Source organism: Notothenia rossii (genome assembly GCF_949606895.1).
Source record: "Notothenia rossii genome assembly, chromosome: 8".
Lineage (NCBI taxonomy): Eukaryota > Metazoa > Chordata > Actinopteri > Perciformes > Nototheniidae > Notothenia > Notothenia rossii.
Genome location: NC_136906.1, coordinates 64,793,658 through 64,808,062, shown reverse-complemented (window position 1 = coordinate 64,808,062; position 14,405 = coordinate 64,793,658). Strand labels below are relative to the sequence as shown.

The 14,405-nt window shown below is 38.2% G+C and overlaps 1 protein-coding gene across 1 annotated transcript in view; it reads right to left on the bottom strand.

Annotated features, from left to right (window-relative positions):
• nbas (NBAS subunit of NRZ tethering complex) overlaps positions 1–14,405 on the bottom strand; it is a 184,705-nt gene that overhangs the window by 15,009 nt on the left and 155,291 nt on the right. Inside the window, exon 48 of the mRNA XM_079645282.1 lies at positions 4,459–4,598. Coding sequence (XP_079501408.1) covers positions 4,459–4,598 — 140 coding nt within the window. The remainder of the gene's footprint in view (positions 1–4,458; positions 4,599–14,405) is intronic.

The following is a 14,405-nucleotide window of genomic DNA, read 5'->3' as shown; positions in this document are numbered from 1 at the left end:
AAAAGGATGTTTGACCACTTTGCTCCTGCAGTTCATATTAAACACCTACATGCCGATCACCAGGGGGACCAGGGGGACCAGCTGCCAGCGCTGACAGGCATCAACATGTTGATACGATCCTTTATGAGGTCTTCAAGACCTTTGCTAATGCTCCTGAGTAACAGATGAGCTCACACCAAGGCCAGAAAATACCAATGAGGCTAAGGCAATGCGAACTTCATGGATCTTTATTCAAATTAGTCACATGAAGAAGAGAAATCCTATAGGGCCCCCAGCACGACTCATTATCTGTTAATAAGATCTAGGTTGACGGATAGATCTTGTTGAAATTATTATTCTATTAATATTATCATTAGCATGGCAGGGAGACGATGCTGTACTCATGTCCCTCTAACGCGTGCTAACACACTAGTGGTTATGGAGGTTGTCTTTTTTAAAATAGGATGAATAAAGTATCTATCTATCCATCCACCTATCCATCCATTCGTCAATCAACACTACAAAAAGTCAGCTCTCAAAAACAGGAAAAATAGCTGTTAGGGGAAAATGTACTTGAAATCAGCAATATAATTTAAAAAGTAAATTATTGTTTACTAAATGTTGCTTATATTAACCAAATAGTCGAGTCAACATTTATATAAAAGGCTCAAGCTAAAATATTAATGAACTAATCAAAAGTGTCCGCTGGTTTCTAGCAATATGTCACTTAGAACCAGTTATATAACCCCTGTATCTTATCTGTTTCACTATCTTAATATCTATCTTACAATCTATCAACCCAACTATGCATGTATTGATCTGAGAAAAGTAGAAAGCACCACTGTAGGAAATTGATGTCTCAATATCAGCATTGCTGAAAGAAAGGTATGTGATAAACATGACAAGCAGTACATTAAATATTAACGGACAGAAAATAAAAAGGAGGAAATTGAAGATCCGAGGGGGAATCTGATATGAAAGTGCACTTTGTTATACCTCTCTTGATTAAGGGTAGATGGTAAAAGGCTGGTATTATCCTAGAAACATGAGATGAGAAAATATGTAAGCGGTTGAATCCTGGTTATAAGGCTGCTGAAGTGTGTTTTTACAATAGATTGTAAGAGAAACGGGACCCTGTGTGATACATGTGTGTGCATGTGTTTATCTGCAAATAAAGATGGTGTGTATGAAACCAGGTAGAAGTGAAGAACGAGAGGCATGGCTGGATTTCTTTTTAATCAGTCTAACTTCGCCCAGAGTCCCAAATAGTCATGGCCCCCCAGGCCTTCATCTATAAAAAAAAGAAATCACTCAACCAGGAAGTGACTCAAAATGGCTACAAAGACACATGAAACAGCTACACTTAGACACAACACAACCAGAACAAAGGGCAGGGAAATCAAAGAAAAAAAAAAAACTGAAATATTAACAAAACGTCACAAAACAACTACAAAAAGACACAGAGAGATGTCTCAAATTACAAAGGGCCGCTAAAAGAAGCTACACAACTATAAAGTCTGCGTCTATAAAAGAGAGGTAGATGGACTTTTGTGTATTTGTGACCAGGGACACATTGTCACATAATCCATCCACAGTGTGAGACAGGCGGGGGCACAGCTGGGCTTCTGTGTGTGTCCGTCAGCAGGAGAACCCCCCCTCCATCCAGCTTCCGGGGGTGCCATGTTTTGCCAAGCTGCTTCACTTCACGACGATGTGGCTTTGGGAACAAACAGAGCCCACTTGTGCAGTTTTGCACAGCGCTGCTTCCTGTGTTTCACCGGGGGGACAAAGAGGATCTGCTGCCTCCACTGTGTGTGTCTGTGTGCTCGCCAAATCTGTCACAGGGTGCAGTGTGAGTCACAGCCAGCCTTTTATTGGTGCTTTGGATATGACTCAGTTTATGCGGACACATTTAAGGATAAGCTTTTAGATGCAACTCAATATAGCTCCTCTTGTAGTCCCAATGAAACACAGCTCCACTCTACAAACACACACAGCAAACACACTTCTATCAAAGATGGGATTAAATGCTTAGTTTTAGTTAAGGTTAACCATGACCTCAAGTTTGAACTGAACACATACAACAACAATTGAAGGTCAAATATTTGAGTTCTTCCCAAATGATGACTGTTGGACTGCAGCAGCCGTTTAAACACAAATTGCACAGTAAACACAGATCAGACCTTAATTTCAGGCTTCTAATCTTCAAAGATGCAGAATCTGTGTGTAGACATGTTGCAGCAAAATAGCTTCAGCGATGTAAATGAGCAGGACTAAAGAGACGAGCAGAAAGCAAAATCCGTAATCAGAAGCTGAGTTTGTACTCAGCATGTGTTAGGATTTAAATCTGAAAGTACAGCAGCTCAGTTTGGAGTTGAAAGAAATGATTATAGCCGACTGTCCCAGCAGTGATGCTTTGACTACAGCTCTACGGAACTCACAGCGTCAGGGAAATCTCTGGGTGAACTCGGAAAGCTGTGTTGTCCAAAACTAAATCCCAAATCTGCTTCTGCTTCTCAGAGGAACAAGACACTGGGAAACTCAAAAACAACTCTACTGCCCTTCACAAATACACAGATGATTTAGATGATCCTAAATCCTTTCATTGTATTTGTAACACTTCCACAATGTCATAATGCCTCTGTCAGGTAGATTCATGTATATTCAAAATCTCTAAATTGTATCTAATCAGACATGTGAAATTGTCATAATAAGCTAAGTCATTCATGAAGTTATAGCCAGAGTTCAAAGTGACCCATGGACTTGGACCACCAAATTCGGATCACTTCATCCCAAAGTCCGAGTGAAAATCCTTTCAGGCATTCCTTAAAAAGATTATGCAGAGAAACACACTGAACCGAAACCCTTCCCCCCCTTGAAAACTTCCTTTAATTAGTCAGGCTTTCTTGTACACTAAACCAGGTCTCTACTGTTAAATAAAAAAAAAAAACTGGGTTACTATTGTCGTCTCATATTCTCTTATGGGGAATTTCCGCCACAACTATCATCCTCATGGTACCTCAGAAGAGGTGGAAATTAAACAATTAATGCACAGTTCCTAGATGTTGGTTCTATGCGTAAAAACTGGAAGCTCCTGGACTATTTTGTCAAAGACGGGGTTAAGACATTTCACGAGATACTTTGAAAAAACTAGCATGTAAGAAGGTTTTTGCCTTTTTCTAGCCTAGTTTGACATCATTTCTTAAATACATTTGCTGTCGTTCATTCTTAAAGTTATCTCAGCCCCTTATGCCTTGATTGATTTTTCATTTTTAGCTGTTTGTGAAGTCACAGCAGGATCATGATCCATTCTTAACAAAAACAATGTGAGGTCTGATCCTGGCACTTTTCAGATTGGAGGTTTTGTTGGCTTTTAAACTGATCAATGAACCAACGTGAATCTTGTTAATCAACAAAACAACAAAGTCATCCGAATCTATAAAGCTGATTAAGACATGCATGCATACACATCTATAAGAAGCTGTGGTCATGTTCTTGTGAGTTTCTAACAACTACTGGAGTGGAACTCTACTTTAAATTGAAGATCGAAACAGTTTGAAACAGTCTGCTTTGATTGAGCTGGTAGGAAAAACTCCCGACAGCATTGTCTCGGCGGGCTTCAGAGTACTACTCACTTTTAATCAAGAACAATGGAGAAGGATAAGAGCAATCACATCGTTAGACATTTATCGATAATACAGCCAGCCTTTGCTGAGGTTCATAAGATGCCAGCTGAAGCAAAAAGCCCAGAGCCTGAAGCTTCCAGAAGGTGCCTGTTTTTATTTCCAACTCGTAAAGTCTATGAGCAATACGCGGGTCAATAAAAGGCGCTATTCTCCATCCCCGCTATCAGTAAAATTAGAATAAAAGTCTATCATTAAAATGTCAATATGTTACCTGGTTTTCTTTATGAGAAAGATACACGATGAAACCTGTTGAAAGCTACTACAAAAACAAAAAAAACACACACACTATCACAAAGAAACAAATGTAAAAGCACTCTATTTGGACTTTAAACTTTAAAACTACATTTTCTGAAGACTCTGAGAGGGCGCCAATGCATTCAATGTTAGTTTGGAAATAAGATTTTTAGCTGTATTCAAGAATGTCAGACAAAAAAATCAAAACCTCTCATGTTGTTACAGTAAATATAAGACTGCAGCCAGCAGCTAGTTAGCTTAGCTTAGCATAACGCCTGGTCAAATGAAGTCCAGCAAAACAACTGGTCACTACAGTCTTATTTTGTCTGGAAAAACCATATAAAGTCAAATGTCTTAATAGGTGAAATCTAGAGGTACTGGTGCCTTCAGACATACCCAGGCTAGCTAAGTTTGTATGCTAGGCTAAGCTAACCAGCTGCTTTCTGTAGCTTCCTTCATTAACATGGATAAGTGTATTCCCGACATTTCATAAAACCAATGCATTAACCTTGAGAGAAACAAAAGAGCAGTGAAAAAATAATAAAGAAATGTGTCTTACACTTCCTCTTTCATCATGGGGGGCCACGCTTGTAGAAGGAGCGATAGTAGCTGAAAGTCCTCCCACTTTTGTGAAGTTTCCAGCAGCTCCAGGAAAAGGGCGTGTCTTTTCTCCTCGTTCTCCACATCTTCTATCTCAACCTGAGAGGAAAGGTTGGAGACAAAGACGGGAAGTGAGCCAGGCGTATTAATTAAAGACCAACAAACAAATGCCAGCCATGGTTATTGAGCACAAAGCACAAATTAGGGGAATGAAGATTGTTCAATAACTAGAGTAACCATCTGTTGCAATGTTTTGGATAAATGTGATGGTAAATGCCAGCATTGTCCACTGAGAGGTGGTTTTCCATTGATTTATTATGTTCCCCTACACACAAAAGAAACAGCAACTAGAGAGCAACGTTCATTGATTTCAAATGAAGCTCTCCATTGTGATGGTAAAACTTGACAACCTAATGATTGGAGTAGAGTTTGTGGGAAAGGCATATGTGCCAAATATGCGACCTGAATGAACTGCGCAATCACAACCAGTCCATCCAGACAGCCAGTATCAAAGCAAACTTCAAACACAGCATTGAAAGGAGGGACAGAGGCTTCATGCAAAATATCACATTTGTCATATTTGATAGTTTGGAAAAAAATGTGCCTGTGGCCAAACTTATTCTATACTATTATGAAAAAGCGAGAGATCTAGAGGGAGCGTGTAAGAGTAAAAAAGGAATGAGGGAGGGTTAATGTGGAAAAAATGAGACGAGGAGGAGGCGGAGGGAAAGTAATTAATTTTCTTCTCAAAGGTTGGCTTCTAGTGTGATTTAACAGTTCAGAGAGCGGCTGATTTCTGAGGGGAAAACTACAACCTGCCAAAGCATGGCTGCTGCAAAGACAGGCGCCGTCACACATGCACGCACACACACACACACACAGCCCGGCACAACACATACATCATTCGCAGCCAGGCTCATAAAACATAGTTTCAGTCTCAGCGGTGGGATCACATTTATTAAAATGGGTATCCATGTAAAGCCTGGCCGTATTTCATTAGTATAAAAGGTCTTTACACAGGCTAATTTTTATATTTTAAGACCCTAGAAACGGTGTCTGAATGAACATGTAAACACATATCTCTCCTAAAACCTTTATTTTGACAGTTTTGTAATGGCGTTAAGTAAGTACAGAAACCATCTGTGCACATCTCCGCACTGGTTTTGATCTAGCTCCTAATGTTTTTTGGTTTAGCAAATGAAACAGTTATTTAATGAAATGCATTTTGAGGCAATAAATATACTTTTCTTTAGAGAAGATAAATAGATTAATTAAGATGCCAAAAGACCACAACAACAATCCTTATACATGATGAAATATTGCTTTCAAAAGAATATCATAAATAATAAACAGCTGACACTAAATGAACAAATGTCTGAATTATGTTTGATTGGAGCTCCTGTGGCCGCAATGACTTCATTCATCACTACATGTTGAATTTCAAATGTGTTGTGGATACCCCTTGATTATAAAGCGTTTAAATGAAACACATCCCCGAGAGATATTTGTTGAAATCCACAGTGGCGCAATGCAGGTGAGTTGTTTGATGCTGTGTAGGTCATTGTGCAGTCAAAAGCAAAAAATTCCCATATTGTTGGTTCACTGGCTGCTACTGCGGGTAAGCACATATACATATGTTACTGCTGAATTAACTGAGGCAGAAAAATAAAAGCCCTTTTTATAGTAAATTAAATGAGCTACAAAAAGTGAAATGGCCATGGATTCAACAAAAAGCTCATATATACATCTTATTACCCAACAATAAGAACAGCTTTACAAAACATCGACAGGAAAGACTCCCAGATTCAAAAAAGTGAACACGTATAAAAAGAGAATTTTACAGACTAAGTGACAATGGCAGTTGAGATGTCCCTTGTCTTCAAAGAATGGAAGAATAAATAATAATATTCAGTTACTGAATACAAAGAAAATAAGTGCATCAACATGGAGCCTAAGGAACGTTACCGAAATACAATGGAATACATTAATACATCGTTGGTAGTTAAGTAATGGATGGCTGCCGTGTCTCTAGCTCTTCTCCAAATTTGCACTATTTTTTGTTTTTTTATTTTTCTATTTTGTCTTATGTCCTATTAATAAGAAGTTGCATTGTTGGAGGAGCTTGGGACCTAAGATTCTCATTGCCATAACTACACTGTAGCTACTGTGCATATGACAATAAAACCCTTGAATCTTGCACGCCTTGAGAAACTCTTGTAACAGTTGGCGGCTAGGCAGGCTAACTGACTAATTATTGGAAGTAAAGAAAAAAAAACATCTTTATGTCAAATTTATAAACCATTTTACTTTCCAATTATGAACTGGCCTTACACTCTTGGTTGTGTCAGTCGTGGGGCTCCATATAATCCACTAGCTCTTGTAATTGAGTTACACTGGATGACTGGTAATGAATCAGTATTCACTCTGGCTGATATCCTTCATGAAGTACTGATACTCCTAGAGTTCAGAGTCATCAGTGCTATTGAATATTCTAATTCACAAGCAAATGCACATGCAAATAAGTGAGCAGCACAGTAGATTCTTGCAGGATGGTGTAGTGGAGCGCTTTATGATGGGGTATGGAGCAATAAATGAGCAAAGCTGAAGCTCAGGACCCTCTGGAAATGGAGGTCATTTGGGAAACAGAAATGGAATCTTAACTACCTGTACAAATCCCTCAGTGCATCTGGAACTCTCAAATCCATCCCTGAATGTAAACCGCAACCCAAAGCCTGTTCATCATTGTTATTGCCTTACTGTGTTATGAATACTGAACACTCTCTTGCTATTGAAGCATGTTATAAAAGTTTTACGACCACATTTATTCATTATTTGAAAATTCAAGGGTATGCCAGACCGTGGGATTTCCTGATGATATTTTGATTGCATGTTCTATGTAGAAAATTACAAATTGTACCCAAACACATACAAAATATGCAATTGTCTGAAATATAAACACACACCTACATCCTTTCACCCGCTTGCACACACAGACACTTATTAAATATCACCTACAGTAGACCGCAAATTAAATCGCTGACAATTACCACATGGCTGTGAGGCTTTTATTTTCATAACCAGGAAGGACGGTAATTAATTTTGCCTCATGATTAAAATCAACATTTCCTCAGTGGTGTGGTAGAAAGATCAGAGTGCAGCAGGGCAGAGGAGAAGAATAAGGAAGGGAGGGACATGCCTGTCATAATACAATACCATAACTCTAAGCAGAGAATAGCTGGCAAATTGGATGTGACACATGGTCTCCCAGTCAATCATTCTTCATATATTCCTCCCTCTGCCTCTTTACAAAACGTAGTCCCTCTTGTCTCTTTACATCAGTCCGTACCAGGTTCAGTAAGTTAGACAGCAATATAAATGCTCTGTATATTTGTTATTTGTCTTTTTTGCATAGTCACCACTTCGCTAAAGTATATGGAGGACAACCTTTAGAACCTCCCCTACAAATATTAACTTTACAATTGGATTTAGGATAACCAACACAGGCCTATCAATCCTTAGATTTACTGAAATCTGTATTTTTAAAAATCTTTTTTTCCTTCCAATTTGTTATTCTTTTCTAAATAGCACACTGTTATTTACTCAACAATAAACACACAATTATCCTTGTTTTTATTTATTTGTTTGATTCCATAATCTCTGGCTTTTTTGGAGTCCGTCAGGAACTGAATTTCAAAATAAAAATAACCGGAAACAGATGTAGGCCTATAAGGGACATTTCTAGCATCATTGCGATAGACAGCCACTGAACTGATTACCCAAGATCCTCAGCTATGGTTTGAGCTCGCTGACTGGATGTTTTAGCCACAATGCAAGTAGGGATATGGTGTTAATGCGATATGAAATCCGAAAAACATTTTTTTTTAAAAGAAGAAAATAATACTTTATTCCGAGTGTGCTTTCTTTTCTCTTTGAAAGTAATCACATAATGGCATTGTAATACACGGTTTGGCTGCATTACATATTACAGATCTGCGGTATTTCTTTATTTATAGAGCCCTGATAGGAAGACTTCTGGACAAACTAGAAATGCAGCCGAAACTGAATACTTGACGTGGATCATAAATATATAAACAATTAAACAACATCTTAAATTTCTCTGTATATTTGTTATTTGTCTTTTTTGCATAGTCACCACTTCGCTAAAGTATATGGAGGACAACCTTTAGAACCTCCCCTACAAATATTAACTTTACAATTTGATTTATAGCCAACACAGGCCTATCAATCCTTAGATTTCTTTAATTGTGTTTCTTTCTTGCCTTTACAAAACCACAAACACAACAGTGTAATGAACGGATTAAACAGTCTGTTTATTTACTCTGATATTAGCTGCAACCTGTTAGCATGTCTGACACACTAGCTAACTGCAGTAGTGACAGATTAAACAGTCTGTTTAATTACTCTGATATTAGCTGCAACCTGTTAGCATGTCTGACGCACTAGCTAACTGCAGTAGTGAGAGATTAAACAGTCTGTTTAATTACTCTGATATTAGCTGCAACCTGTTAGCATGTCTGACACACTAGCTAACTGCAGTAGTAACCGAGTGTTAATTTCAAGCCAAAGGTTCCTATCATAGCTGCATTAGCTTGTGGGGATGTACAAAGGGTTACATAAAAAAAAACACGAATGTACCACATTCAATGTATCCATTAAATTAAGCTCAAACTAGTTTATTTAGCGAGCTAACGTAGCAACAACCCATAAATCAATAGTATCAGTCATTTCAGACAGTAAAATCAAAGAAAATAAGAATCCCGATTTTATTAACAGCTGTTATTCATCATCGATTTAAATACAACTATGAATTCAAAATTGATGCATTGGTAACAGTAAAGAGAAGGTTTTCTTTCCTCGAATGATTAACTACTGCTATTATTCTATTGGTAATAACAATTTATCACTGCTATGAACATTTCTTTAACTTTTTGAATCTTTTTGAATAAAATATTAACAAAAAATGTGTTTGGATGATATGAAGCTATTTTATAGAGAGGGGGAAAAAAAAGAAAAAAAAATGAGTGGGGCCAGAGTTAGACACACAAACACACAAACTCACACAAACAAACATCAACAGAGCAGTTCACGTAAGCCAGTTGCAACTGCTAATGCTACGAGGTCAACAAACAATACAGCACCCTATAACGGTGTGTGACAAAGAGCAGAACTTGCATGAAAGCAAACACAAACAAAAAGCTACCAGCTCTCACTGCCTGTAATTTCAAGCTTCAGAAACCCTTTTCTTTTGTCTGCTGGCACAGGAAACAGAGCTGTTACAATGATGTCAACCACATGTTACAAGCTCGCTCACTGTGACTCCAAGAAGCCATGCTTTTAGCAAAATGATGCACAGGGACACGGGGAGTGAGAAGAAAGCATGGAAATAAAGTGAGCAGATGGAGGATGCTGAAGAGAATGAATTTTGAGAACTATAGTTACCAGCCGGTTTAATTTTTCTTTAAAAGCTTTTTACTTTTCGGAACAGCGAAAAGGGAAAACCTGAGTGGATGCTGGGGCTTTTGTGTACTGTACCTTGGTGCAAGTTTGTAAATTGGTATTGCATTGGAAAGCAATATTGGGTCAATAAACTGTTCTTTTCAGCACTGACATTTGTAATTACCAACATTACCACACACACGCACAAAACATATGAAATATTTTTCCTTTATCCTGAACTAAGAAGACAGATAAAAATGTCATCACTTCTGATGTTTTATAAAGTTGTACAAGAAACCATTTCTAAAGGACAAACAGCAATTACAGAATGTGCTGTAGTGTGTCCAAAAAGGCTTGTGTAGTCAGACAGGGTATCTCTACTCTGATTAAAAACTGCAATGCAGTCTAACTCTGCTATCAGCATATGATAATAACACAGGGGGTAAAAAAAGGAGATGTGTGTGTGTGTTTGTGTGTGCGTGCGTGTAAGAAAGACAGACGCTGATTTGGGGCAACTGTGCGATCACACACACACACACACACACACACACACACACACACACACACACACACACACACACACACACACACACACACACACACACACACACACACACACACACACACACACACACACACACACACACACACACACACACACACACACACACACACACACACACACACACACACACACACACACACACACACACACACACACACACACACACACACCATCAAAAATAAAAATGGAGCTAAGGAATAAAAAGACTGCAGTAGACGGTTTGTGTGGGTTTGTGTGTGTGTGAGAGAGGGCTAGACAGATGAAAGTGTAGTCATCTTTTCCTCCTGAGAATTACTGGCATGAGAGTTCTCTCACTTCATTTAGAAGAAGACACCCACACACACATAAACACCAAAACATAATAAGGACCATGCAAACACATTCAAAAACAATCAGCTGAATGCCACTGAAACAGAGCTTCAATAAAATCCTGTGAAATAATTTCCTCCATATGTCACCGTCTCTCCTGAAGGAATAAACCCTCCATGGATAAATATTCCGACATCAAAGCGCTCTCCAGTAGTCTTTTAAAATTGTAACGGCTTTCAACACACAGGTGACACTTGAGGGTCATACTGCAGGTAACTTTAGACACACTTGAATGAAGGAAGCCCTGCTATACAGTACACTAAATCGCACAAGTGAACATTAAGGTTATCAGCGATGTGAGCCCCCAATCATCTTTTGAGGTATTTTTTGTTGATTGTTTGCCAACATCTAAGAGCTGAAATGCATATTTAAGGTTTTTTCTAATGAGCTTAAGTACTTTTCTGAAATCGTATTCCATGCTACAGTATTGTTAATGGTTGGTTTCAAAATAAATTAACTTTTTCCTCTTAAGCTCATTTTCAGGTTTCATAAATGTATTTTGTGCCTCTTCTACTGTGACATGTTTACATGCTTTTATGTTAAAAAAAAGCTCTTTATTTTTCTAATACTGCCTGTGCTGCAGCACCTCTTTTCACCCTCTGTCTGAAACCAGACCCCAGGCTGCTCTGATTGGTTAGCTGGCCTTCACTGTTTTGATCAGTCAACCACTTAGACATGTCCCTTGCCTTATCCTATGACATACAATGTGTTGGAGCGTTACCCAATAGTAACACGACTGTTACAAAGTCACTGTGTTCTGGGTGCTAACAAAAGGGGTGCAATTGAGGCGTATCTGGCAAGGGGGGGAGAGTATTTGGAATTGTGGCCTTTGCTTACCATTTACATGCACATAAAACAATATTAAACACATCAGGAAAGGGAGCCCCCCAAAAAGTACGATAGTAAAATGCTGCAGTGTACGGTAATATAATAGTCAATCCCCCTGAAGAGTTTTACTGAGTTATTACCGCCACGGTGAAAGGTGCTTACATTTTGTCAACTCCTGTTCTCAACTAATCATAAAGCACTGTCACTTGTTGGTGAGTGAGCGCTGTCCATGAAGCTGCGAAGGTGAATAAAAGGGTGAGTTTTCGTACAATGACTTGATAAACTGGCCGTTTGTCCTTTCTTGTCATGTAATGGCAAATAGTATAATGTGCTTCCTGGCAGTCAAGCCGGTAACAGTGACAGAAATGCAGTTAGGAGCGATTTTGGAGTTTCAACCGATGTCAATAAACTTGTCATGTGCCTTTTAAATGTTCATGAAAGCCCCATTTTGTAATTGTATTCATATATACTCACATAAATATTACAACACAAATATTATGTGCGTATTTGAATCTTTCAAAGTTGTTTTAGTTCAAGAGCCAATTTGTTGTGCACTCTGAGGAACCGTAATCAAGACATCAAATGAGAAAACTGGGATCAAAGTGTCAGTCAGCATTTGCAAATTAGGGGCTCGCTTGAAAGATTTCACCCCACTTGTAACAAGAACTGATTAGACAGACGCTGGTTCAGTGTCTGAGGTTGATTTGAAATAAATAAAGAGAATGGCCAATTTGTTACGGGAGACGACTGAAAAAACTGTTCATATTTATTTCACTTTTCAGTTATCTAAAATAAACTACATGCACCACTGCATAAGAATTGAATAATATTGAAATGAACTTTGGTTTGATACTTTCCCGGCTTCCAAAGTTATAACATCAGGGAAAATCATTGTCTCGATTTATCCTAAAACCCAAAAATGTGAATGAAACAACCTTAAGGACTTATTTTAGACTCAAAATAAACTTCTTAGAGATCAAATCAAATGCTCACGCACATTTGTTTTATTTGTTGAGAATTAGTTTTAACTTGACAAGGATGTTGGAGGGTTTTAAAGGGCCCCTATTACACTGTCTTTCATCAATATATTATAGGTCTCAGATATATAAAAAAAACATGTCTCTGAAGTGTTTGGCTCCAAACACCAAACAGATCATTGTAGCATCCCATAATCCCCTCTGTTTCAGCCCTGTTTCAAACGTGCTGATTCTCTGTCTGTTACTTTAGATGAAAATAAGGAGCCCCTCCCCACGCCCTTCTGAAAGATATTTGGTTAAAAATAACACAATGGTGCTCTAGGAGGAGATCCAGGTGATAAGGTGGGCGGGTGTTACCTTTGTTGATTATTGGCCCCAACAAATCGTTATGACATCATAAAGTGGCCATGATCTGATCAGCTCATTTTCAGACAGGTGAGCGAATCTTTATTCCTGAAACTTTCAGAATCTCTTTACACAGAGGGGACACATGTTTATGTATAAAAGACATGAACATGTGGATTTTGCATAATAGGTGATCTTTAAAATGACAAATAGTTTGAAGCGTGATTGCTGATTGTGACTTAATTCCACGTTGTGACAAACGCAGTAGATGAGGTTAAGATATTACATACATCTCACGTATTTGATCAAATCAACACAGCAGTCTTTAAATACCTTTTACCTTGAATTGCTCAACGAGCTTTCTTAGGCCGCAGAGCCCATAATTAAGACATTATTTTCCTGAATATTTCAGCTGGTCTACTCAGAGATCAAAGTGCTATTGAGAGTAGATAAACGTTTGGTACATTTCACAATGTCCAGGGTTTCCCACAGTTCTTAATAGTGGATGTGGCCCAACCGCACTAAATTATTGAGATCGGCTGGTAACATTAAAACGGTTTCATCACATGAATACCTCAGTGAAACAGAGAGTGACTACTTCCACCTGTTAAAGCTAAATATTCAAGACATCAGGCAATTGTTTATAGTCATCTAGAGACCGGATTAATTACAGTCAAGATGAAAACCTGTCAAAGTCTATCATAGCTCAGAAGATAACAGTGATTGATCAATCAGCCTTACACATTCTATGTATGCTTTGGTATTATTAATCAAAGGAACACGTTGGATTCAAAAGGAAAACTAGAGCCAGGATATGTTGGAGACAAACAGCTCAGTCACTCACAATCAGCAGAGGATTCTCAGGAATAACCACTTGTGAGAAATAAACAATCAGTGCTGCTGGTCAAGCACTATGTTAAAGGTTGTTCAAAGTTTAAAAACTATTACTTGAACTTTAAAAATAAGAGACTCATCAGAGGTTCAGATTAAAAGAGTAGACATTCAAAGCCCAGTCTCTCTGTCTGCCCTTTTAATAAGACCTTGTGAGTTGAATCACAAATAACCCACAACGATAGAATAAAGGCCAGATCTGGGGTGGTTATAGGTGGAAATTTAGAGGTACAGGTTCTTTTTAAAATAAATAAACCAACAAAATAATTGCACATATTGGTAGTAACTTGCCATTGAGAATAGTGCTAAAGGTTAATCATATAATCCTACTGAGATTCATAAAGATCGACATTGTAAATTGTAGAGTTTTAGACGCATACTTTTGTTTATGCTGCTAAATGCTAACGTCAGCATGCTAATACGCCACCAATAAAAAGGCTAGCATGCAGAAGTTTAGCAGGTTTAACGTTTGAA